Source organism: Aythya fuligula, chromosome Z (genome assembly GCF_009819795.1).
Source record: "Aythya fuligula isolate bAytFul2 chromosome Z, bAytFul2.pri, whole genome shotgun sequence".
NCBI lineage: Eukaryota > Metazoa > Chordata > Aves > Anseriformes > Anatidae > Aythya > Aythya fuligula.
Window position 1 is genome coordinate 73,771,204 of NC_045593.1, and position 23,606 is coordinate 73,794,809.

A 23,606-nucleotide genomic window follows, 5' to 3' on the forward strand; every position below is an offset into this window, starting at 1 on the left:
ACGGGTGTCTTTTGCCTCTGGCACCCCATGGTGTGGGCTGCCTGGCACACAGCTGGTCTGATATATCTGATCAAACTGGTGTTACTGGTTATTTTAAAACGTAAAGTACCATCCTACTATATATAGTAGCTATCTGAAGTATTACCAGATCAGCTCTAGTCCGCATCTCAGAGAGTTGTTTAAAATGCCTTTTGTGTTTCCAAAACATCTGGATGGTTTTGTTTTCAGCCAGCAAAGGTTTTACACTTACCCTCACCTATGTCTTGCTCTCTGTGGACCGAGGTCCCTGACTGGGGAGGGTGCTAGGAAGGACCCGTTCCCAAACTCTGCCCCACCAGAGCAGCACACTTCTCTGAGTGCTCCTGGGGAGCCACAAGGAGCTCTGTGCAGCTGGGAGAAACCAGAACCCACCCTGGTCTGAAGACAGCTGGCCATGGAAAATAATTACCGTCATCTCTGGCAGTGTCATTAGGGAAGCCAAGGGTCTGGGGGAAGCAGAAACGGCTCCCCCATGCCCTGCAGCATCAGCATCCAGAACAAACTGAAAGAGAAGACCTTGCACTATTTTTTTTCGTTGTTGTTACTTCTTCTGTCATAGCCCAAATCTGCAGCCCATTATGAGGACACTGGCACAAGCAGTGTGCCAGAGGTTGAAGGAGTCGCATCCTCAGAAACACGCAGATTGAGCAACCTTCGATGTGGTATGATAGTGCTCTTTTTTTGTGGTTTCAGAAGCTATTTATATAGAAATCTTTAAGCCACAGTGACGCAGGATGTGGTGGTAACGCAGTAGCTGAAAGGCAAGCACTATTCTTGGGCACTTCTAGGTCCCATGCTTTGCTAACAGCGGGTTAAACTTAGACCTGGAGAGCACACTGCCAGAGGTAAAGCGCTGCTCCTGAAAAGCAGCTGGGACACAAGAATTGATCTGCTCTGCCAAATCAAACTCTTGCCAGTGGTACATGTGTGAATGTGGGGAAACTCACATATAAGACTCATCACTGGCCTAACCCAGAAGCAGTTTTCACAGCTAACTTTAGGGGGGATGAAACTGGGATTCCCTTCTTCATAGGGATGAGGGGTGTCTCCTGCATTCTGAATTTCTCCCTTGCTTTGATTTGTACCTGCTCACACTGCACTGAGGACATAATGCAGAACTGTGCAGAGCATCCTTTCCCCAATAACTGTATTCCAGCACTTTAAACAGCCGAGAGAAAGGACCAGCTGAAGATGTACATTTTTATTTATTTATTTATTTATTTATTTATTTAGTGATATAAAGCCTTGTTTGGCAATGTGATTCGCAAAGCTGTGAGTAAAGGCTAAATTTTATCAATGTGGTCTTCTGTGTTTGCCTGAGAAGTTTTAATCAATATCGATTCAGTGATGGCATGCACAAGGGAAATTACGGAGAAGCTGCCACTGGAATTCAGATATTCACCAACACCAGTGAAACACTTGTAGTCTTGTTCGCTGTATCTCCCATTTTAAGTATGGGAAATACTGTTTTTAGCACAGTGAAATTATATGCTGCAGGATGGCAAACACCCTCCTGACAGGGGGAAAAAAGTGCCTACTGTACACTTTTGCAATGCTGCTTTCCACATGATAATATTTTAATGAATCCACAGACTGGCTTCATTGAAGTTGATAAAGCACTTGTCTTTGATTCTCCCTGACATCTAAGACTTAAGTTAGAGTATGAGGTGATCTTATCCAGATAGTGCACATCAGGTGTTCCAAGGCAAACCAGAGGCATCTGTGAGAGCCAAGAGGTAGCTGCTTCCCTTTAAATCATGTCTCATCTGCGGAGTAGAAAGACAAGCTAGAAGCTGTGTTTTCTGCCTATCAGCCTCATCTAGACAGGTTTAAATGAGTACATGTAGAATTAAGTGCTGAAACCTGGAACTTACTCCTCTGATAAGCTCTCAGTATATACTTACCACAAACAAAATCAAGGTGGTTAATCTCTCGGTGGTTCTCTTGTGAAGTGCTGTGCCATGCCTGTCTGCTGTCCTAAGGCTTTATCCTGCCTCTGCTCTATCACTGCTCTTTGTAGATGTTTCGGTGGTCGGGTGATTGCAGGAGCAATGTCCTCTGGGCCTGGACACCCTCCTTCTCCAAGTGAGAGCTGCTTCAGCTGCGGCATGTATGGGGGACTTATGTGCATGGGCTACCCCAGGCTGCTGCCACGTTCAGGCAGTATTTTATTTTGTTAACGTTCAGATGAGGATGAGGAGGTCTGCTTGGGAAGGAGGCTATCCCAACAAATCCAAAAGACCATCGGATCGTCCAGGAAGACATATTCTGGAGTCTCTAAAATCTGTGTTTTGTGTAACTGGGCTTAATGCAATTGCCTCAAGGGATGTCCACCACACCTTACCAGCTAACTGTCGTTGCATAAATTCCACTAGGGCTCTATCAAGTAAAAGCACACACAGATTTCTTGCAGTTGAGTGTACAGTGCTGCCATTTCAAGTGTCTCTACCCTTTTGTAGCACTTTGTCCTGTTCACAGTCTGGTACAAGCATGGGAGAAGCTGTTTTTATTCCTATTAAGGAAGCAGATAGAGGCTAATATGTTCCTTCTAATATTACTAGTTTCGTCTTACGTAAGAATCAAAGCAGGCCTTTACACATGAAGTTGCATCCACCCATGCTTCGTTTGGAAACTTGTGTTGCAACTGGAGCTCATCCAAAGATAATACCGGCAACGCTTAATGTCCCTGACAGCAAAGGAAAATACAATTAAACAATCTCATGCACCAATGTCGCTTGAAATCTGCTAAACAAAGTGTATAGCTTAAGTGTGGCATTGTGACCGCCCCTGGGGAAGTGCCAGAGTACACAGGGGGTTTAAGGATTCCCAAAAGAAAAGGAGGGAAAACATTTTTTTTTCAACACCACCGTGAAAGATTTTTCTGTGCTTAAAACCTGCAGGTAGTTACAGGGGTGAAGAAACGCCCAGGTCCTGGGCATGCTAAATATACCTTGGAGGTACAGGCAGAACAGAGCCCGGCTTGTGAGCTGCCTGCGGGGTGCCAGCTGTCCTGCTCCTGCCTGAGGTGACCTCTGGCCATGAGCCTTCACGTGTGGGTGGCGTGGCCACCACAAGGACTTTGGGGTTGCCCACTCTCTGCTGACCTGCAGGGCCCCCGCACAGCTGATGCTGACAGAAGGGATGGGGTTCTTGGCATCGTCCATGGAGACACAGGTGCACGTGAAGGGCGTTTTGCGTGTCTTCAGGCTCAGAGTCACCACAGGGTCACTGCTTGTCACCCGCAGCTGCCCCACACCAGGGGCTGAGGGCCTCACCAATTCCTCTTGCCTCTGGGATGCGTCTGTCCCCCAGCTGGTGTCTCAAGTCATGACCGTGAGCAACCACTGCCAGTCAAGGGGAGGCTGAATTTCAGCTAGGTCGTGCAAGTGGGATGCCAGCTGTGGACTGAAAGGTGATTTTCACCGTGACCCAGGGACACCAGCACCATGAGCCCCAGGAGCCTCTGATCTGCAGGACTTTGGTGCTCTTGTTCCAGCCAAGCTACCACCGCTGGTTTGGGACTGCACGAGCATTTCTGTCCACAGCAAAGCGTAAAGGCTCATGTAGAATGGCTGAAAGCTGAAAAAGACACTGAGGTTTCCTCTGTATGTCAGGTTTTTGGCAACAGAGGAACTCCATGGGGACTACTGTTTGTCTTTACACAGAGATAAATGCTCAAATTGCTTTGGCAACAGCCGGGCCTTTATTCAGAGATTAGCTTCACATATCTTTATGAATTTAGAAATCAGTTGGAATCCTGACCATTGGCACTTAATGACTTCCTGTTTTTGTCTAAAATGCTTTTTTTATAGATAAATGGCTTACTTTTGTGGAGAGAAAAAAAAAATAAAAAAACACTGTCTCTCTCCTGCAGTCATTAGATCAGTGACGAAATCCATTTTCCCTTAACAACCTTTTGAGCTGAGGGATTCAAATGGATGTGGATAAGCTGCCTTAGGTTCACGTGTTTCCTTTTTGTTTCTGAAAGCAGCTCACACATGCTGTCTTTGGAGGATGTCCTTTAAAACAGTGACAAACATACATTTGAAACAAGGGGATATCCAAACACCTTTGGTGGAACAACCTTCACAGCGACATGGTCAAGTCCCCAGCACTGCAGGCTCTCAAAACACAACCAGACAGGGTGCCAGATAGTTTCATCTAGGCTCCTTTTTCCCACAAAATGATGGTGTTTTGAGGTCCCTTCCAGCCTGGGCTGTTCTGTGGTTCTGTGATTCTGTGACAAGGGCAAAAGAGACAAGCAGTCACAGGTGAAATGTTAGGTGTTATTGTTGACAAAGATAGCCATGCCTTAAGCACTGAACAAATCAAGTGCACAGGAGCTCAGAGATGAAGACAGATGTTTGAAGCAGACACATGCTGCATTCCTCCTGGGAAGAAGTACATTTTGGAGGAAGATATGATTTCTGTGCTTCTCTACAATGCAGCTATCAGTTTGTGCAAAGTCTGACCAAACACAACAGCTTAACATCCTGAAGTTGGATTCAGGAAGAGGTTGGAGTGTGGGCATGCATCTATCTGTGAGGGAGGTAGGAAATCAAGGGGTGTATACAGTGCTAGAAGAAACAACTTATTATTTTAAAGTCCTTTTGTCAACCATGCATGCACTAGATTGAAAAGTCTGGCAAACCTGTCCGTTTTCCATGTGAAATTGGGAAAAACTGTTGGAGATTTTCTCCCTGTCCATAAGGAGGTCAGGATTTTGTCTATTAAATGCAAATTCAGACTTGCTCAGCTCATGGGAGACTTAAAACAGGGATCCCAGGAATGGGGCAAGTATAGTTCTGTGAAGGGCAGGCTGGTAACTCATAGCATTGGGACCCTTCCATACACCTCCTAGCTGGGTGTTTTCTCCTGCTTCCTGTATTCTTTTGCCCCAGACCGTCTTCCAAGAAGTATATGTAAGGTACTGTTTCTTGAAGATGGATGCAGATTTTTGTCAGCTTTCCTTTGTTCTCATTTCCCATTTTGTACTGCTGGAGATACTGCCCCTTCCCCTCACACACAACCCATCAGAGAAATGTCAGGTGTGAAACCCAAAGTTTCTACTGCATCAGAGTTTCACAGCCTGATAGAAAGCATCACGTCCGATAGAAAGCAGCATTTTGCAGTCAGTCAGAAACACAAAGCATGGTAAGCCCCAAGCCTGGTGGAGCCTTGGAGCCTGTAGATGGAGGAGCAAGACTCTCATATCTCAACTTTTGCAGACTTTGCCAAATCTAGCATGGGGTTATTTTACCTTTCTTAACCTGGTCCTTTTTTTTGGTAGCCACGTTTTATATTTTAGAATAAAAATTCCATGGGTGAAAGCAAACCTTGCGCCAATGCTGACTATTTCCAGCAGAAAACTACAGATAACAGCAACAACTGTGTTTTCATTCAGTAAGAACTATAAGCTATATTGTAGTAGTGTTGTGGCAAAATCAGGGACAATGATGTCAGACTAGCATTAGAAGAATGACGCCTACGCTCTGTATGTTTACAGCACGATAAATGGTCTTCACAGGTCCCTTGCATATGTAATAATCCAGCATTCATTTTAGATTTCATTCTATAATATTTCTATCTGGGGAAAACAATACATAGCTATAAACGTGGACTACTTCACACAGTCCTAATCTCCATCCGAGCTATGCACACAATAATATGCGGGGTGATAAGGAGGCTTATTGATAAAGCTTAACAGATGGCGAGGGCATGAAAAAGTGCAGTTGTGCTGCAGCTGATGAGGTTTTTCCCCAGCTAGCATAGCAAGCGGCTGTCCCTGCTGAAGGTGTCATTGTGCTGGGAAATATCTGGCATTTCTGAAGCCTTCTGGCTGTAGCTCTGTTAAATACAGCCAGGGCTCTGTGCTTTTACACTTGTTTTTAATCAGCAAGGCAGATGTAATGCAGAGTTTCCTCCACACCTCCACCACCTTGCTGCACAAGGGGCAGGCCACTGCTTGCCCGCAGCTCGTTTTGGGTGCTGCAGTTTCTGTTTTCTTTCTCCACGCTTTCCAACTGCAATACGTTCCAGATTTCTCCCCCAGCCACCAGCCAGCCAGGTCTGTGCTGCTGTGCTCCTGGGGAAGCTGTGTCCCCACGTCGTTGCAGCAAGAACCTGCTCCCTGTCAGTCACCAGTGGTGGTGCTCAGTGTCCTTCCCTCTCTTGGTCCTCACTGGCCTGCTGGAGGAGGTGGTGTAGCTGTCCATCATACTCTGACACCAGGATGGGATTTGGAGAGGACAACCTCTCCTCTTGCTCCCTAAATTGAGCCCTTTCCATATTTTCCTCCTCCATCCCTCCTCCAGATGAGGAACCTGCAGGTTGGGCTTCAGAGCATGCCAGCAAACAGCAAAGTCGGGGTGGGCACATGGATGGGTGGAAGAGGACTCACAGCAGGGACACACAGTGGTTAAGGAAAATGGTTATGGAAAACAAATGTTTCAGGACAGGAATGTATTGGTGCAGCTCACATCTCACCAGAGCCTGAGAGTAACCTTCTTCATGCCCCCTTTCCCTCTTTCCAGCTCTGGTTTGCTGCTTTCTGCTTGAAATGCATTTTTTCTCCCCATTCACGAGCAGCAGAGGATGCTCCGCCCTGCGTGTGGGAGATCAGGGTATGGGCAGCAGCGGTGTGTGACTTGGCAGGAGCAGCCGTGCTCCTTTTATTTCACCATTGTGAGCGAGGGGAAAATAAATGCTCATGGAATAAATGCAGTCTGTCTTCGTCCAAGGTGAAAAGGCTGAAAAAAAAAAAATAAATAAATGGTGCTGCTTAGGAAATGCTTTGCCTGCAAGCTTCAAGAGAAGTTCCAAGAGCAGCTGTGTCTGGGCTGGGTCATGTCCTTGGCCACTGCAGGGACACCACGGTAGGGGACACGGGGGGACAGGGGCACGTACCCATGCTTGGTTTAGGGTCTGTGCAGGGTCTGCCCTTCACTTCACTGAAGAACAGAAGAAAGCTCCTTAAGACGTACTGGGAATGTTTCTCCTGCCCTCTTCAACATATTTACTATTAACCATGTCCAATCTTCTGGCTGAGCGTGCTTCTCGGGAGGGTTATAGCCATACTTGCTTTGGCTATAACCAAGTTTTTGTAAATACAGGCATCAGTGTGAGACAGTCTCCACCGGCAGCAAAACAAACCATCCCAAAAGGTCTGTTCTTAGTGATAAACTCAACCATGGCACAACTGCCTGTGGTAGCACAGATGTGATTTGTCTCTCACAGGTACAGCCTTAAAGCAGTACATGTATTTCTGTGTGTTTCAGAGACTGGTGTTTACCTTACCCTTTTTTCCTTCTGTACTGTGTGAAATTTGTTGCATTGTTTTTGCAGACGTTCATTAGAGGACTGAGGACTTAGCAATAACTATCTGGTTTGTCAGTGTTTATCCTCATGTGGTGGTATGTTTCCTTTCTGCTGCTCTTTTCTTGGAGTTGTTTTCTCTTTTGTTTTTCAAGTTGCTCATTTTTGTGTGATTTATCATGCGTGGTTTCGTGTGTCTATTGCCCACAACGGTTTCTACTCTCTCGCAATCACATCTTGACATGATGCCACACTTACCCAGGAGTTTCCAGGCTTGTAGCTACCATGGGTTTTATTCCAATCCAGACAGCTGCACTGGACAGGGGTTCAGGGCAGACGTGATGCAGTCATACCATGGTCACTGGAAAGCCCTCAGCACCACTTCCCCGCAGCATAGCAAGCCAGATTGTGCTCGAGGAGCTGGAGTTTCAGCCCCGAGTGAGATGTATCATCACACAGCAAGTTTCAGAAGATGAGATTTGTGTCGTAACTCAGATTTCTGCTTCCCGGTCTATAGGGATGCTTCCCCTCTTGTCTCATTAAATCTTGTTAAAGGATCCTGTGCTATTTTCCCTGTTCCCCCAAGCTTTGCCACCCCTCATCCTGATGGGCATTTCCCAGGCCCAGAGGGCTGACCTTGGCCATGAACCATGGGGATGTTGCTCACGCTGCAGACCAGCAGCCAAGCCAGCTCTGCGTGGGGCCAGCACCCTACGGGCTGCCAAGGCTGGAGGCATCTCCCCAGGACACTCTCTGTGCAGGCTACTCAAGGACTTATCATCTGCAGCTTCATTTGTGCCTGGTGGGCCCTCCCAGTGCCATGGCAGGACAGTGACACACCCACAGAGATGATCAGATGTGATTCCTTGAATGCAGTAGATCTGCTTTGTATGTCCTTGTAACGTGGGTTTCATGGCATTTGTAAAATGCTACGATGCACCAGGGAGTTGATCACTTTGGGCTCCTCTTGGTTCTGTTCCTGAGCAGAAAAATACATAAAGACTTTGAAGTATGCTGAGGGCTTCTTGGCATATAGACAGCATGATGCTTTTGGATCTTCTTGTTTCATTAGATGTGATATTTTTAGGTTGTTGGTGAAATCAACGCACAGCAGACTTCAGAAAAGGGAAGAATTTAACCTCACTTTTAGCTTGGTGTCACTTTACTTTGACAAATATTCCAAGAAAGAAGTAGAAAAAATAAACTCCAAGCTCTTTTCATTCCAGGGGAAGAATTCCACATTTAACAGATGACCTACATCTGAATTAGCAGGAGCCCGACACTTTCACGTTCCTTGCACTGCACCTAATTCAAACACGCCCTCACCGTGAGTGATGCTTCCCAGTATTTTCCAGGGCACTGACAGTTAAATAACAAGTGAGAGAAAACCCGAGGCATTGTTTGTGTCACCATTTGCAAGCACTTAGCTTAATAAGCCACAGGAGCCATTAGCGTGGTGGGAAGTTTTCCTAGGAAAATCCCAGAGGCTAAAGGGAAACAAAACCCGCTGGAGTGAATGGGGCTGGCTTCAATGGCTTTTGCTTCCCAAAAACAAACGAGCCGTCTGTTCCGAAGCCTGAAACCCACACTGTGTGCCCAAAGGTCAGTCCCGGACCTTGTGTGGAAGAAAACTGCGTGGAAGAAACCAGGTGGGAAGTCGTCAGGGTCTGCCACTGGGGGACAGGGCAGCCCAAGTTACCTCTGGGGTCTGGAGCCACGTGTGTCTTCTGCCCTCCACAGCCTTGTCACCAGCTGGCACAAGCAGCAAGGCAGCAGCATGCAGAGTGACAGCTTCCTCCTCTCTCAGAGGTGCCTCAGGCATTATCCCTATATTTTTTTTTCTTTATTTTTTTATTCTTTTTATTTTTTAAGGGCAGAATGAGGAGCACAGAGAGTTTAGTCGCTTGCTTGGCTACAGCCCTCTTTTTTCTGGAGTGCAACCATGTCAGGCCTCAGCATGTAGTTTATTGGACCTACCTTGAGATACTGAGGAGCCTTGAGAGGCTCCAAAACTCCCCTTGAGACCAATGTTCAGAGCAGTGGGCTGCATGTGGACCTCTGTCAGTGAATCTGGGGCTTTCTCAGGGGCTAATGGCAACCTGCCTCACCGTACTGCTGCTTCTTGTGGGCAGCAGTACCCAAAACTGATAGCAACAGAACGTCCTGTTTGGTACGTTCAGTTTCTCCACAAAAAAGATTCGAAACAAAACAACAAAAGTTGTTGGAAAATTGGAAGCTTTCAATCGCAACTTTGAGCAACCCTAGGAGAGCCTTCCTGTCAGCCCCATTGTTCCCATGTTGGACATCTCTGCTGCAGGCTGGGTGAGGATGCTGTCATCGTCTTTTGTCCTTGACTGGAGATCCCATGACTTGCAGAGTTCCCGTCTCTGATGTTATTCTCCAGAGGCAGCCCATAATGAAGAAAATACACGCCGAAGCTGGAACAAAGTCCACCGCTGCCTGGCTAGCTAGGAGGCTGAGCACAACACGCACAGCTTCTGCAGCAAGTGGTTGAATTTGAAAGATTTTCTCAGCTTCTGCAGAAATGAGCTCAGCAGGGCTGCTCCATGAGGAAGGCAGCCTCTGAATCAGCCTGGGCCATCCTGTATATGAGGAGATGCAGCTTTCTACTCTTGCAGGAACAGGTATGAGTGAGGGACAAAAGAACAAAACCCTCTGCCCAGATTTCAAGTGCTCTTTTCCAGGCCCGCTGGAAGCCGAAAGAGCTGCAGACAAAGGCTCTGAAGTGGACTTGTGTTTGATGCCACCTCACTGTGGGAGAATTTCAGCCCTATTCTGTAAATCTGCTGCCAGCCCCTAACAAAGCAATCCAGCAAAAGAAGTCAGGGCTTTTGTACAAGCAGCTGGCAGCTCGCCTCCCAGCTTCTTTCCCTGTTTCCCTCTGCGTGTTTTTGACCAGCAAAGTGATAGGCATCAAGGGGCACTGTGGCACCACTGTTTGCAAGCAAACTTGGCTTGGGGTTGTTTTTTTGGTGCGTTGAAAACCTGTGTGTGCTTGCCCGATTGGCAACCAGCATCTTGGAGCACAGCACACCCTGCAAAGCCATCCAGAAACTGCTCTTCTGCCTGATCTGGGTGAGCAGCATCCGAAGGGAAAGGTGTCTGTGTGGCATGCAGCTGCTGCCCAAGCTGGGGACAGCAAGCAGCATGGCAGAGTCTGACTGAGGGCAGCTACGGGACCTATGGGGCTCACTGCTGCCAAAAAAAAGGGAGGCAGCATGTTAGCAAACACCGTGATGAGACAAGAACCTGCTGGAAACAGTGCTGGCTGGGCAGTGCTGAGAAGCCCTCGTAGCTGCTCTTAAGCCTGCCGGCAGATGATAAGACCTCGGTTCCCACCCCTACCAAGCATGTCAGCCTGGAAAATCTCAGGAGCACCGTCTCTGTTCTGACAGGATCTGTGTGCAAGGGCTTCCCCCGTCATGCTTGGATTCAGAACCTCTGTAACCCTGCGAGTTAGCATCACTGTTTGACTCAGTACTTCCAGTACAATGTGAGGCATTTTGATTTCATTTCTGCATTGAGCTCCAAGTGTTGTTCTGGGCTTTGTCCCCATCAGGGCTCTGCAAAGCAGAGAAAGGAGGGGGAAGCATTTTAATCAGGGTAAGGCTCTTTGGCATTTACACTATTGAAGCCCGAGGAGTCTCTGAATTTCTGTTGAATAGAGCCCTAAGAAAAGGAGTAGATTTGTTGAAGGACGGCATTTCAGTGCAAGAAGGATGTGTGTTTAGGACTTTCCATTACATAATAGGGCTGAAATGGATTAACAAGACCCAGGCTTTCTTTTTTCTTGAGAATTGCTGCCTGCACCACTTTTCCTCTATTACTGATGCTTCAGTCACAGCTCTCACAGAAAGGTTTCCTTTGTTGTTATTGGTTCGAGAAGTAAATTACAGCATTGTTTCTCCTGATCAAGAGATTGATTAGTCAGAGGCCTCTAACTGAAGGGGAAAATGTTCCTCATCATCAACTTTAAATGCAAGCATATGTGCCAAGTGGAGAACATTTAAAATTGTGAGGAGGGTGGAGGGGGGAGGCTTGCTCTTTTGATGTGCTGCCCATAACTGTTCATGGGTCTCTGAAAGGCAGCCGTCTCATCAGGTCAGTGAAGAAATAGTGTGGGAAAGATGCCCTTGCATTAGAAAACTAAACACCACCACCTCCAGCTGGATGGTTCTTGTGGTGTTGTGACCAGCGCCAGCACGCTGGTATATCTGTGGGTTTTGTTGTGTGTTGTCTCCTCTCCCCCTCACCAGGTGCTTTCATCATCTGCTGGACCCCGGGATTAGTCTTGCTGCTCCTCGACGTCTGCTGCCCACAGTGCAACGTCCTGGCCTACGAGAAGTTCTTCCTGCTCCTGGCCGAGTTCAACTCCGCCATGAACCCCATCATCTACTCCTACCGGGACAAGGAGATGAGCGCGACCTTCAAGCAGATCCTCTGCTGCCAGCGCAGCGACAACGCCAATGGCCCCACCGAAGGCTCGGACCGCTCGGCGTCCTCGCTCAACCACACCATCCTGGCCGGCGTCCACAGCAATGACCACTCGGTGGTGTAAAGCCCCCCGCCAGCCAGCCTCACGGCTGATGAAGCCACCCCGGGGAGGTAACCCACTAGTAAAGGTGATTTTTTTGTTGTTTTTTTGTTTTGTTTTCCTCAAACACTAATGGACTACGAGAGCTTCTCTTCCAGGCAGCCCGGCACAGCAGCGGGTGCCGGGACCGGCCGTGCTGCCAGGCCTTTGCCTTCTGCTCGCAGAAGGTGGGAAGCAGACGCCTTGCAGCCACGCTCACCCCTGGGAAGCCTCGCTGAGACTTCGTCGGCCCTCGCGGCGTCTTGGTGCCAGTCTGAATCAACTCTGATTAATTAAGCTTATACCTGCTTCACTGCATTTACATGTAGCCACTTAGTCTTTTTAAAAAGGGAGTAAAGGGGATAAAAGTATGCCTTTCATTTAATAGACATGTAATATTTATCACCATCAGCATGCTTTTGATGAACATTTTCTGTGCAGGGAGTAAAACTGTGCTCTAGTCTTCGTATCCTTAGCCACACTGCCGTAACTACAGTAAAAACAAAAGTATTTTTTCTAATACAGGCAACAGGAAGATGATGGAAACTGACTCTTCTTACCTTCATTACTGGTGTTAGAGAGCATGCATGTTCTGTGTGTATGCAGATTGTTTTAATTATGGGAAGAAAAAAAAAAAAGCTCGTTGTAAAGTCTGCAAGAAAGTAGAAAAGCATAGACTGTATTCCAGTGTTTATTTAGATTATGAAATAAACAATACTCTAGTCACAAGGTATTTAATGTTCTTCTTTGAAGTGTGGTATGAAATGTGTAATGTGTGAGGGGTCCCAAGTTTTTCAGGGTCAAGTTCTTAAAGTAGGACACATCTCTAGGGCTCTTCAAGGGCTACAAACATATTGGTAAGTTTAAAAAAACAACAACAACAACAACAACAAAAAACTTATTTTAGCTGTTGGAATGCTTTTCTTGTTCATTATGGAAAGAAATGGGATTTTTAACATGAAAAATATATATATATGTACTTTAAAAAAAAATACTTTTCTTCTAATAAGAAACACAACAACTTCTGTGTTTTGCACTGAGAAATGTTTGTAGGGTATCTTCTAAATTATTTACCCTGCATTTCAAAAGCAGTGGGCTACTAAGAATGAAGGTACAATTTTATTTAGTAAAGTCAAGACCAAATATGCAGCAGTCTATTGCAAATGACTGAACCATTCTATATATAATAGTCACATATGCACATTACTATGAAAAGCTAAGCTGACAGATGGATTTTTTCATATGTAGCTGTTTCAAAGAGAAATACCACTAATGTGAATTTCACCTCCCAAGAATCAGTGATGTTAATCAAAATTTCTTGACAGGAAGAAACATTAGCAAAGATGGAATCTTGCAGACAAAGAACTTGGGACCTTCCTCTGGGAAACTGTGTGTTCTCCTAACAATGTAAAATATATCGACGGTAAATTTCTAAGACCGTTTTCCTTATAGTAATATGTCTCTATAGAAAGAAAAAAAAAAAAAAAAAAAGTAAAAAATGTGAGGTGTATCAGTCAATGTAATGTATTGGAATGTAACATAAGGGACTATATTCTCCCATGTGGGCAGGGAAGAAATGGAGATCAGAGGGTCAGCTCAACTCAAAGCAGAGTTTTTAACACCTCTGTTTAAAATCATGGGAAAAAGCTGCTCAGAAAAGGCAGTTCCTTGCTGAGAGAGGGAAAAACAGCAAGTGAGCAAAACCTGTCCCCACTAAACACAGTGAGAGTTTTGCCACTGCTTTCAGTAAAACTGAAATTCACTTGTACTGTTAAGCCAAATTTGTACAGACACTGTGGAAGGAGGAGTGGGAAGAGGGGATAAATGAAGCATTATCTGCCATCTGATCAAGGTATCAAATGTTGCACTTCCTTTGGACAAAGCAGAGGTCTTTATCTGATTGTGTTTAAAAGCAAGTGAATCTAAAGGCTGATTTGTGTTTTATTCATGTGACCGTAGTGAGAAAGAGAACAGGCTGTATGAACTTTTTCATGTAAAAGCATCTGCTTGCGAAGCCACTCATAATGTTTCCTGGTGCCTGCATGATGGCCGAGCTAGTGCAGGTAAGCAGGAGAAAGGAGAGGGTAAGAGTGCCTCCAAAGAGAGAGGACATCTCACAAACACTTCTTTATTATTTTTTTCTTATCTAAAATGTGCTCTGAGTCATTTTCTCCCCTGAATCTAGGGAGAGCACTTTTTCCTGTCCCCAACTTCCTCACAAAAGGAAGGAGCATCATAGACACTTTATTTTGGGGGTAGTCTTCCTTTTCCCAGTGTCCTTTTAACTGCTGTTTGCATGTTCTTCACAGAGTCTGTCCTGGATAAGTTGGGAGGGTGATGTTAAGAAACAGCAGTGTTTCATTCACCCCGGTTTTCTGTGCTGGAAGTGCGTGGTGGTTTGGGAGAAGCAGTGGGTGAATAATTTAATGGGGAGCGCGATTGTTCACGACATGCTGGTGGGTCCAGGGACCTGACATGAAGACGGATGCCCAAGGAGGCTCTTGTGTTCTCATTACCATTGCAACAGGTGGCAGGTGCTGCCCAGGTACATAGATCAGATGTTCTCCAAGGAGGCACTCGACAATTCATGAAGCTGGACCTTTCGAACTCCTGACAGCAGTTAAATTTCAGCCGTGGGATTGATTAATCCGGGAGCACTTCTGGGAGAAGGGGGCTTTTCTAGAAGGTGAAGTGCAATGCAAAGGCAACAGGATGCAAAAGTTGCTTCTAAGATTCCACTAGAGGAACTAACTGAGCATGTGGCTGCTGTTTAAAGATTTAATTAGTGCTTTGTTTTATTGACGTGATCTCCCTATACCCTTGAGAAATCTGATCTGTGGATTGAGTGTTTCTTTGCAAGCTAATGAAATTAAAGCTGCTGTGAGCAAAGAGAATAAAATCAAGAGCTTGGAATAGAAGAATTCTTTTGCTCTCTTCTTTAGAGTGGCTCCCATGCCACTTGGTTTCGTCTCAGATTTTTTTTATCTTTTACTTCTCCAATCAGGATTTTTCCACCTTCATTATGGAGATGTAGAACTCATTTCTGCTATGTGAAAATGTGGTGTGAAGTACTTAGGGGAAAAAATTGCTCCACTTATTTTTCTTATCTCAAATCCTACAGAAGGTTTTAAAAGACTTCTTAAAATACCAGCGATCCTCCCACAGTCATTAAAATTCTTCTGTTGCTGGCTGCCTCTGGCCCAAGTAAATCCTCTTGAAGTTCAAATTTAATGGTGTTTGTTTCAGCAATTGTAGCGGTGGGAGCTGTGTATTTGTAGCAAAATGGCTGATGAAGTCACCTGCAGGTCAAAGAAAATGTGTTTTCCCTACTTCATTTATTCAGGGTCAGCACAAGTGTGGAAAGTAATGGAAAGGATTGCCCTTGAATGAGGGATTATTAACCAAAATTATAACTACCCACTGCTATCACAATTGACATTAGAGGCTGGGTGACGCAGTGGTCCACAGAGTTGCTAGTTGCAGCATTTACACGAAAAGCTGAAAACATGATCTTTGTTTTACACAGTGCATTTCTTGTTCTCTGGGATCTCTCTATAGCTGGCTCTCTATAGGCTGGCGGCTGACTGGGATGCTGAAGGCTGGGCACGTAACTGGCACAAGGAGAAATGGCAGACCAGTAAAGAGCTTTTACAGTGCTTCCTAAAACCAAGCATACCTGTCCATAATGCACCGGTAGCAGGTTTTTTTTTAAATAGTTGCCCCAAGACCAACCACTGTTTTTGTTTTTGTTTTTTACTTTGTCTTTTGCAACTGTTCAACACTATGGCATTGCTTTAAAAAGCTGGCAGGAAAGGCTTGCCCTGGTTCACTTGGTGAAAAAGAAAGGCCAAGCGTGCTACACATGTTCATGCTGCAAACTACGCCTGAGTAATTTGGGTGTCAAAGAGGGAAGAAACATTCTTGTGACTGACATCTTACTTCTGCTTCCCCTTCAAAATGCCTTGTCAATATCAGCATAAATTGCTCCCTGTATGGCATTGAGATGAAGCTTCTTGGGTCACTCCAAGGAGTATGTTTTTTGACTCTGCGGGTCAGGCCAGCCCAGACTCCAGGAGCAGCCTGTCTCGGGAAGCTCAAGCCAGCCCTGCTTCTGAAGCAGGTTTTACAGCTTCTTCTGACCCTCCTGTTACCCCCATATTATGCTAGCAGATGCCAAGCTTAATTAGAATAAAGCCAGCTGGATTTTCGCTCTGTTACTCTGCCACCACCGGCTCTGTCTGTCCTCACTGCAGGTAGATGCCTATGGACTAAAACCATGAGTTTTTGAAATAAACTTGTTCTCCCCAAGTGGGATTAAGGAGGGTGCCACCAGCTGGAGAGGCTTTGCTGCAGACACTCCTACTCTGCCTTTCACTTATGGGGAAACAGGATGATGCCAACACAGAGCTGGGAGAAATAACCCTGCATCCTTTGGGCCCCTGAGATGGACAGAGGATGTCAGAGGCCAGCCTGAACCAACTGGCTTATTTTCCCAAGCGCTGCAGAAGTGCCATAACTCAAATATGACCTTCTCCTTCACGGTCTTTTTAAGGCGCCTATCTGCACAACAATTTGCAAGTGCTCTAGTTAGCACTGATAAATCAGAACAAAAGCTGACAGAATAGGAAGGCCACAAATCTGCAACCCTACACTAGCATGGTTGAGACTTCCTATCTCAGTAGGCATGCATAAACCTTAAGTAAAATGTTATTAAAGAAAGATAACTGCCACTTGTGTTAGACACCACCAGTACTAAGGGCTGGCTCCTTCGCTTAATCCCAAATCTGCAAGTGAAGAAGACAGGGAATTCTTCCACGGGGAAGAGATGAGACCATGGAAAGCATTGCTGTACTCTCATAGTTACAGTGCAAGTCTATCCATTATGTTCTTTCCCATCACTTCTTCCAGATAGCAGACAGTCTCAGCTTGACACTGATTAATGTACTTGGAAGGTCTTTGCAGCTGCAGTCTCATGGGTTTTGGGGGCCAGACTGCACAGGCTTGATTGGAAAGACCACTTCCAAAAGACAACTTAAGTGTCCAAACGCTCATCCCCTTCCAGCCATGCCTTGTCAAGAAAAGGAGCCCTTCTCTTTCCTTCCATTTTCTCCGCTTGGAGGATTTTCCAAAGAGTTATTCAGTCAGCTCCAGCTTTCTAAGTACACCAATGAGAAAAGAAAAGGTAGATACAAAAACATACAAGGATATTAATCTATGCTGATGTCTTCTGTAGTATACGGAAATCCAACCCACTGATAAGCTGCCACCGTTTTAACAAGAGCCTCCATGAAATGTTCCCCACTACCTATGATAAACTTCTGATAACCAGAAGTGTATGTGGGAGACTCAGGAATCTGTTCATTTGTTTTCCTGTTTAAACAAAACTGTGCTCATAGCTCACAAGTATGGAGAGAGCCAATGAGGTTTGGCAAACAATTTTGCTATTAAGTGCACTTACTGTAAATGTTTAGAGGTTGTATGTAGCACAATGAAGTATTTAGTGTGTGTAATATGGAGTGTGCAAGAAAGGCCCTTCATTGGGAGAGCTGGTATGTTGGGTGTGGAGAGGAATTCTTGAAGTGTGTCTGTGTGGAGGCATGGGCTTGTCTGGCCCGTGGAACAGCACAGGGATGAAATGCAGGGACAATGAAGGGACAGGCTGTTTCATGTAGATCACTCAATGATCATTTCTGTTCCTGAGTCCTACCTGTACCCCCCTTCTCTATTTCAAGTCCGTATTTGCACCTCTTAACCTAAGGCCCTCTCTTTGTGAGGCACAGAAAAGTCTTCATAAGACTGCTGCCTCCTCCCCGTTTCCTCTTTTCCTTTCTCCCTCTCCCTTCTCTCTTTTCCCTTTTCCCTTCTCCCTTCCCTTCATTTTTCCTTTTTTTTTTTTTTTTTTTTTTTTTTTTTCCTGTGCATGGACATGTTTCTCCTAGAATATATCCACACTTTTGATTTAACCATAGAAGGTCATCCACAAACTAGCCCAAGGCCGAAGAGCTTATATATGGAATTGAACGTGTCCGTGCACAGATTTGTACAGCTACGGAAAGCAGGAAGAACTGGAAAATAAAAAGGGTTACTGCAATGCTAGTTGAATGCCACTGGTTTACAACTCTATTTTTATGCTAATTCCCACTTCACCCACATTTGGAAGGAAAGCGGTCTTTAATAAAGGGTCAATTAACCCCTTGCCTTTTGTTAGAGAAGCTGATCACTTACATACTGTGAAAAAATAAGTGGCTGCTTCAACATAACAGCAAATAAAGTTGATGTTCCTAAAGTAGAATTACAGTACTAATCAGCTGGGGCATTATTAAATATCTTACAAAAACACAAAAAGGGAAAAGTCCAATTTTTTCCTCTCCCAAAACACTGGTGATCCATGACTAACGCCCTGGTGATTTGCACGGCATGGAAGTGTAATGTAAAGCAGCCCCATAGGCTTGATTGCTGGACATAACACACAGAAAGCCAAAACACACAACTGCTAAATAAATCACGCCTCGTGAAAATGCAATGCAGTGCCTCTGGGATTTTTTGTTTTAAGAGCTGGATCGCCATTTGCTGGCAAGGTTAGAGTGTTTATATGGCGCTCAGTTAATGTTAAACACACAACACGTGCGGCGACGCAGGACGGGGCCGCAGGGTGCAGTAGGAAGCACGCAGAGCACAAGCATGGAGAACCAGCCTGCTTTGGGGTGACGATGCCCAGAGCCTGGGGCACGTTCCCCAGGGCTGCAGGGGACAATGTGCCCAGCTGCCACTGGCCCCAGCCTGGAGCAGAGAGGGGTCTAGGTCCATTAGGACTTTGCAATCCTGAAGCTGTGCTTCATAGGGAGAAAAATGGAGGGTGCACGTCCCCTGTGGTGCTGCAGCAGAATGGTATCCACCACGGCCAGTGTGCTCCTCGGGCTGGGGCTCCAACCTTGGCTGGTGCATGCTGCCCAAGCATCATTGCCTTTGCTTGCCTGGCTTTAAGTGCTTTGTGTTTGTTCACATGCAGTGTTTGTTGTTGTTGTTGTTGTTTTGTTTGGTTTTGTTTTGTTTTGTTTTCCTGTGTTGTGCTTTCTGAAATCAGTCTTCAGGTCGGTTGTGGCTGGGATGAGAGAGCTGCTGTGGCTGGGGACCTTGGGCCTGGAAGCCGAAGCAAGGCTGTCTCTGCCCACAGGAGCCAGCAGCAGCACTGGCCCTGCTTTACGTGAGAGCAACAGTCATCAGGCCTCTTGAGGGAAAACTCTTTACAGTCCTATTGCTGAGGGCGACATCAACATTTAGACCTTCCAGAAGGTCTAAACGCACTTCTGTCTTCTTTCCTAACCAGCCTTGGTCAGGTTATATGAGCTGAAGTGGGAGGCCGTGTCTGGTTTCAGTTCCTAGCATTAGCTGGGGTTTGCTGGAAGACCCCCCATCTGGCCTCCTCACTCAGATGCCCCCCTGACTTTTGGCCTCAGCTTGGAAGCTCTCTAGGAAATCTCTTCGGCTTATCTGTGCTCACACCGGCACCAGGCTGCGGTAGGGGGGCCAGGGCCAGTGGGAGCCACTGCAAACGAGCCTGCCCCATGTTTATCTCAAGTCTTCCCCTTGCTAGCTGCGAGGCCTTCACACGCCACCATCCTCCCATCATGGCACGCAGCCTCCCACAGGACTTCTCCTCTCCCTGCACCTGCTCTGAAGAGCCCTTCCAGCTCCTCGTTCAGGTTGTTTTCCTCTGAGCCTTCTCCAGGTAGCCCTGAATCCACCGTGAAACAAGCCGCAAGGTGCTTGCCACCACAGGCACAATTTCCTTGTAACTCCCCGAGGATGAGGGGGGAGATAAACACAGCACACGGAGAACACAGAAAAGAAGAGTTTCAGAGGGGGAAGGACAAGGCAGGAGAGACTCCCCCTCTACCTTCAGCACATTATTTTGTGATTATTTCAAAGGCTATCAGTCAAGTTCAAGAAAGGTTTCTGCTACTTTTTTCTCTTAGGAAGGATAATGCCCTTTTCATGGCATGCCTTTTTTTGTTTGTTTGTTTTTTGTTTTTTGTTTCCTTTGTATAATGGAAAACTTTGTTGTTTTAGGTGTATTTCATTTATTAAGAGCTCAAAAGGCCAACTGAAACAAGGATAAGCCTTCCCATTTCCCACCCACACTGAACACAAAATTAAACTGTTTTTACAGAAATGATGTTTTACCACTAAAAGATTGAAGGATGCTTCAAGGACTGACATGTGTTATTTTTTTATTTTTTTCACTTCTCGTTTTTTTTCCAAGGTCCACAATATCTGGATATTTTAATGCTTGTCCTGCCACAGATTTTGAAGTTTGTACATTCTTCTTGTCCTCAAGTGTCTCTTTGCGATCCTGCTTTTTCAAAATATGTAAACACTCCTTAGTTCAAGGGAGTTACTCAAAAATGTGCCTGGTTTGAGCTAGGCCAGCTGCTATTGCCTTCCAAACCCTTCTCCTCTGTGCTGACAGTGAGGGCTGAGTATGAGCCACAACTAGATGCTGGTAAGTGACAATTATTTTGTTTAGTAATTATGTCAAAGAAGATGCCAATATCATGCATATGTCCTTACAGCTAACACGCTGTCCAGCAGGCACGCTGGCTGTCCCCGTGGCATTACTTAAGGAGAAACACCAGGAAAACACACTTTCCTGCTCTGGAGTGGGTTAAGAGCTTGAGAAAGCTGACTGACCTTTCTTTTATTTTCAAAACACAATTCCTGCATCCTTGCATGACCACGCTTTGGGATGAGCTGTTGTTTAGTCTCCAGATCATCTGCCCAGCCTCTCGCTATTGCAAGACTTGCACGCTCTTTGCAAGTACTCCGAGCAGCAGTGTCAGTGGAAGTGCTGGTGGGGTGAGGACTGCTCAACGTGAGGCAGGAGGAGAGGATCCAACAGCAGGCTCTGCAGTTCTCCAATCCTTCTTTTTGGTCTGTGTGGATCAAGGAAGCACATAGAGAGGTAAACTGGGGCCCTTAACTGTCAGACCTCCTTGCTTGTCAGCTGGAGGCATGCTTAACATCTGCATTGCGATGGCTATTTTGGTCCAGGAACATGAGACACATTTAATGACTTATTTTAAGTGCAAAAATAAAACACAATTGCAACACAGGCAGCACGTTTACTTAGACATACTCCATGAAAACTTGCAGGGTTAGCAGACTTTCACTTAAAAGGTTGTTTGTCTTTTATTAGTATTGTTCTATATTTCTGTATGGAAATCTGACAGAAACTGGGAAGAGTTACTTTTTTTCTAAACAGAACACAACCTGAACCTCAAGTGCTCGAAAAGTCTGGAAAAGCACAGAAGGCAATAATAAAAGGAGAAATTATGATTTTTAAATCACCATCACAGATGACAGATTCCTTTTTTCAACAAACCATGTAAACCGAGCTGCTGTAGAAAGACTGCAGTCCTTGAAAACGCTCACCAGCTTCTGAATCCAACCTGCACACAGTGAGGTTGCCTCACCAGGAGGTATGTGCCACAGCAGATACAGCCAGCAGGATGAGTGTATCCCACACTTTACAGCAGGGTCTGGGGATTTTTTCTCCCCAGCATTTGAGCAGAACGTTGGAGGCTTCCTGGAGCACAGCTGTGGCCAGGCTGGGCCATTTTACTAATGAACAGACAACAGGCAGTTGTGTAAGGAGAACATGTAAAAAGTGATCTATACAAAATCCATGTTCAGAAAAAAAAAAAAAAAAGCCTTTGCAGCACAGTTGCTTTGTTTTGTATTTTTGGTTTGTTTGTTTCTGGTGCCCCATTCCTTTATCTGCAAGTCTAGGATCTCCCCAAAGCATTTGCTTATCTGCAGAAACATAAAGTTTCGTTAGAATACTTTGGCAGAAAGTCAGACAGGCTTTTTCTTCCTAGGTGCACCAAGTCAATCATGAACGTGGCCACATCCATTTTGCTGAGTATGATGGAAGAGACCCAGCTTCCCTTGCATAAACGTGTCTGTACCAGTCCGCTAGTGCTTGTGCCAATCCAGGTTATTCTGGTTCAGGAACCAAAAGAAACTTCTGGTAAAAGGCACCTTTGTTCCAGTGCTTTGTATTACAGTGTGAAGGAGCAAGCTCTGAAAGAAAAACATCACAGCCAGCCCAGCATGCACCAGTGAATTTTTTTCTGATGTAGGCCATAGACTCTTAAGTAGCTCAGACACTTTTGAAAATACTACTCTTCATCCAAATAAAGTAAAAGAACAGCCAATATTTGGAGTAAGTGGCTTTGCTAGTAATGTTGCTTAAAGCAACCTCCCACAGGCTTCCACCTTCAGTGAGTAACTCCATAACTGAAAAGTCTGGAGGTGGCCCAAGCCAAACAGTGTGTTTTTCATTAAGAGTGGAAAAAAAAAAATTATACTGTGTATAAATTTACTATGAAGCCATGTTGTTTGTTATGAACTAACAGTGACATACGTGTGATTTTAATAAAGAAAACCATGACTTCATTAGTTAACACAGTGTGGAAGTCAAGCGTATGATGAAAAACAAAGCAGATACAGTCATTCATCAAAGAGACGTTCATCAGTAATGCTACATGAGCCTTTGCAATAACACCGCCAGGCTGGGTGGGCTTCCACCTACTCCTTCCTCCCTAGCCAGCCCCATTTGTGACTGGATTTGCCCCCACAGCTGGCAGTGGAGGGCTGCCCTCAAGGGCTGGGGCTGTGGTCCCACTTGTGCCCTGCTCCTGGGGCTGGCTGGATGTGCACGGGGCCACAGCACCAACACAGTGCAGTGGTTAGGTCACTGCACCAACACCACGTCTGGTCCTGCTCTAACCCAGAGACAGTCAACAAATGCAAATTACCAAAAGAGAGAGGAAATACAGCCAGTTGAGTAAAATATTGGAGCAGGACTGGAGATACAGATACGACTCCTGACTCTGCCACAGGCTGTGCATGGCTGTGGGCAATTTCCATGCAGTAACTAAGTTTTCCGCTTCAACAAGGGGCAGTAGTTTTCTCCTCTCTGTTCCCTTTCCACCACGGATACCACAAAATGGGGAATGCCTCTTTGTAATGCTTTTATGCAGAACTCGGAGCAATAAATGAGCATCCACCAGGAAATGAGGCCATTTCTGGTGCAGGACTCAGGAGTCCCTCCGTAGAGCAACTCAGTCACTCAGTTGACTCGCTGTCAACTCCAGGATGAGCTGCTAAGTAATGTACTTACCTCATTCTTTGGAGTTGGGACCAGAAAGCAGAAAGAAGGAATTACATCAGAATGCGGTTGGACACTAAAATAACTAGTAATGAAGGAAGAAGACAAAATGTATGTTCAGTGTTGGTAAACCAACAGGGGAAATATAGGAAAAGGTGAATGTAATGGATTTAAAGTAAAGTTGAAAGACTTCTTGCAGTCAAACCTTGCTGGACAACATCCAGAAAGCTAATGAGAGCGTAAGGCTTGCTTTTGTGCAGGAGTGGAGATGAGGAAGGCACCGAAAGACCTGCTTGAAAGTAGGATGCTGAAGTAGTGTCCAGTGGGAAATGACTACATTTTCTGACAGCCTGGAAGACTTGAGTTAGCAAGTTTATCATCCAAGCAAACCCAGATCCTTACAGCTACCGAGGAAGGTTATGGAAAATCAGTGGGACCTTGTGGACCTGTGAGCGGCTCTCGAAGGTGAGCCTGTGGTACTTGGGA

At 45.7% G+C, this 23,606-nt stretch overlaps 1 protein-coding gene across 4 annotated transcripts in view; it reads left to right on the forward strand.

Moving 5' to 3' along the window:
• LPAR1 (lysophosphatidic acid receptor 1) overlaps positions 1 to 12,673 on the forward strand; it is a 68,037-nt gene extending 55,364 nt beyond the window's left edge. For all 4 annotated transcript variants that reach the window (XM_032205714.1, XM_032205716.1, XM_032205715.1 and 1 more), the window contains exon 4: positions 11,631 to 12,673. In XM_032205714.1, the coding sequence (XP_032061605.1) occupies positions 11,631 to 11,932 (302 nt within the window). In that variant the 3' untranslated portion in view covers positions 11,933 to 12,673. The remainder of the gene's footprint in view (positions 1 to 11,630) is intronic.
• Positions 12,674 to 23,606: the final 10,933 nt, after the last annotated feature.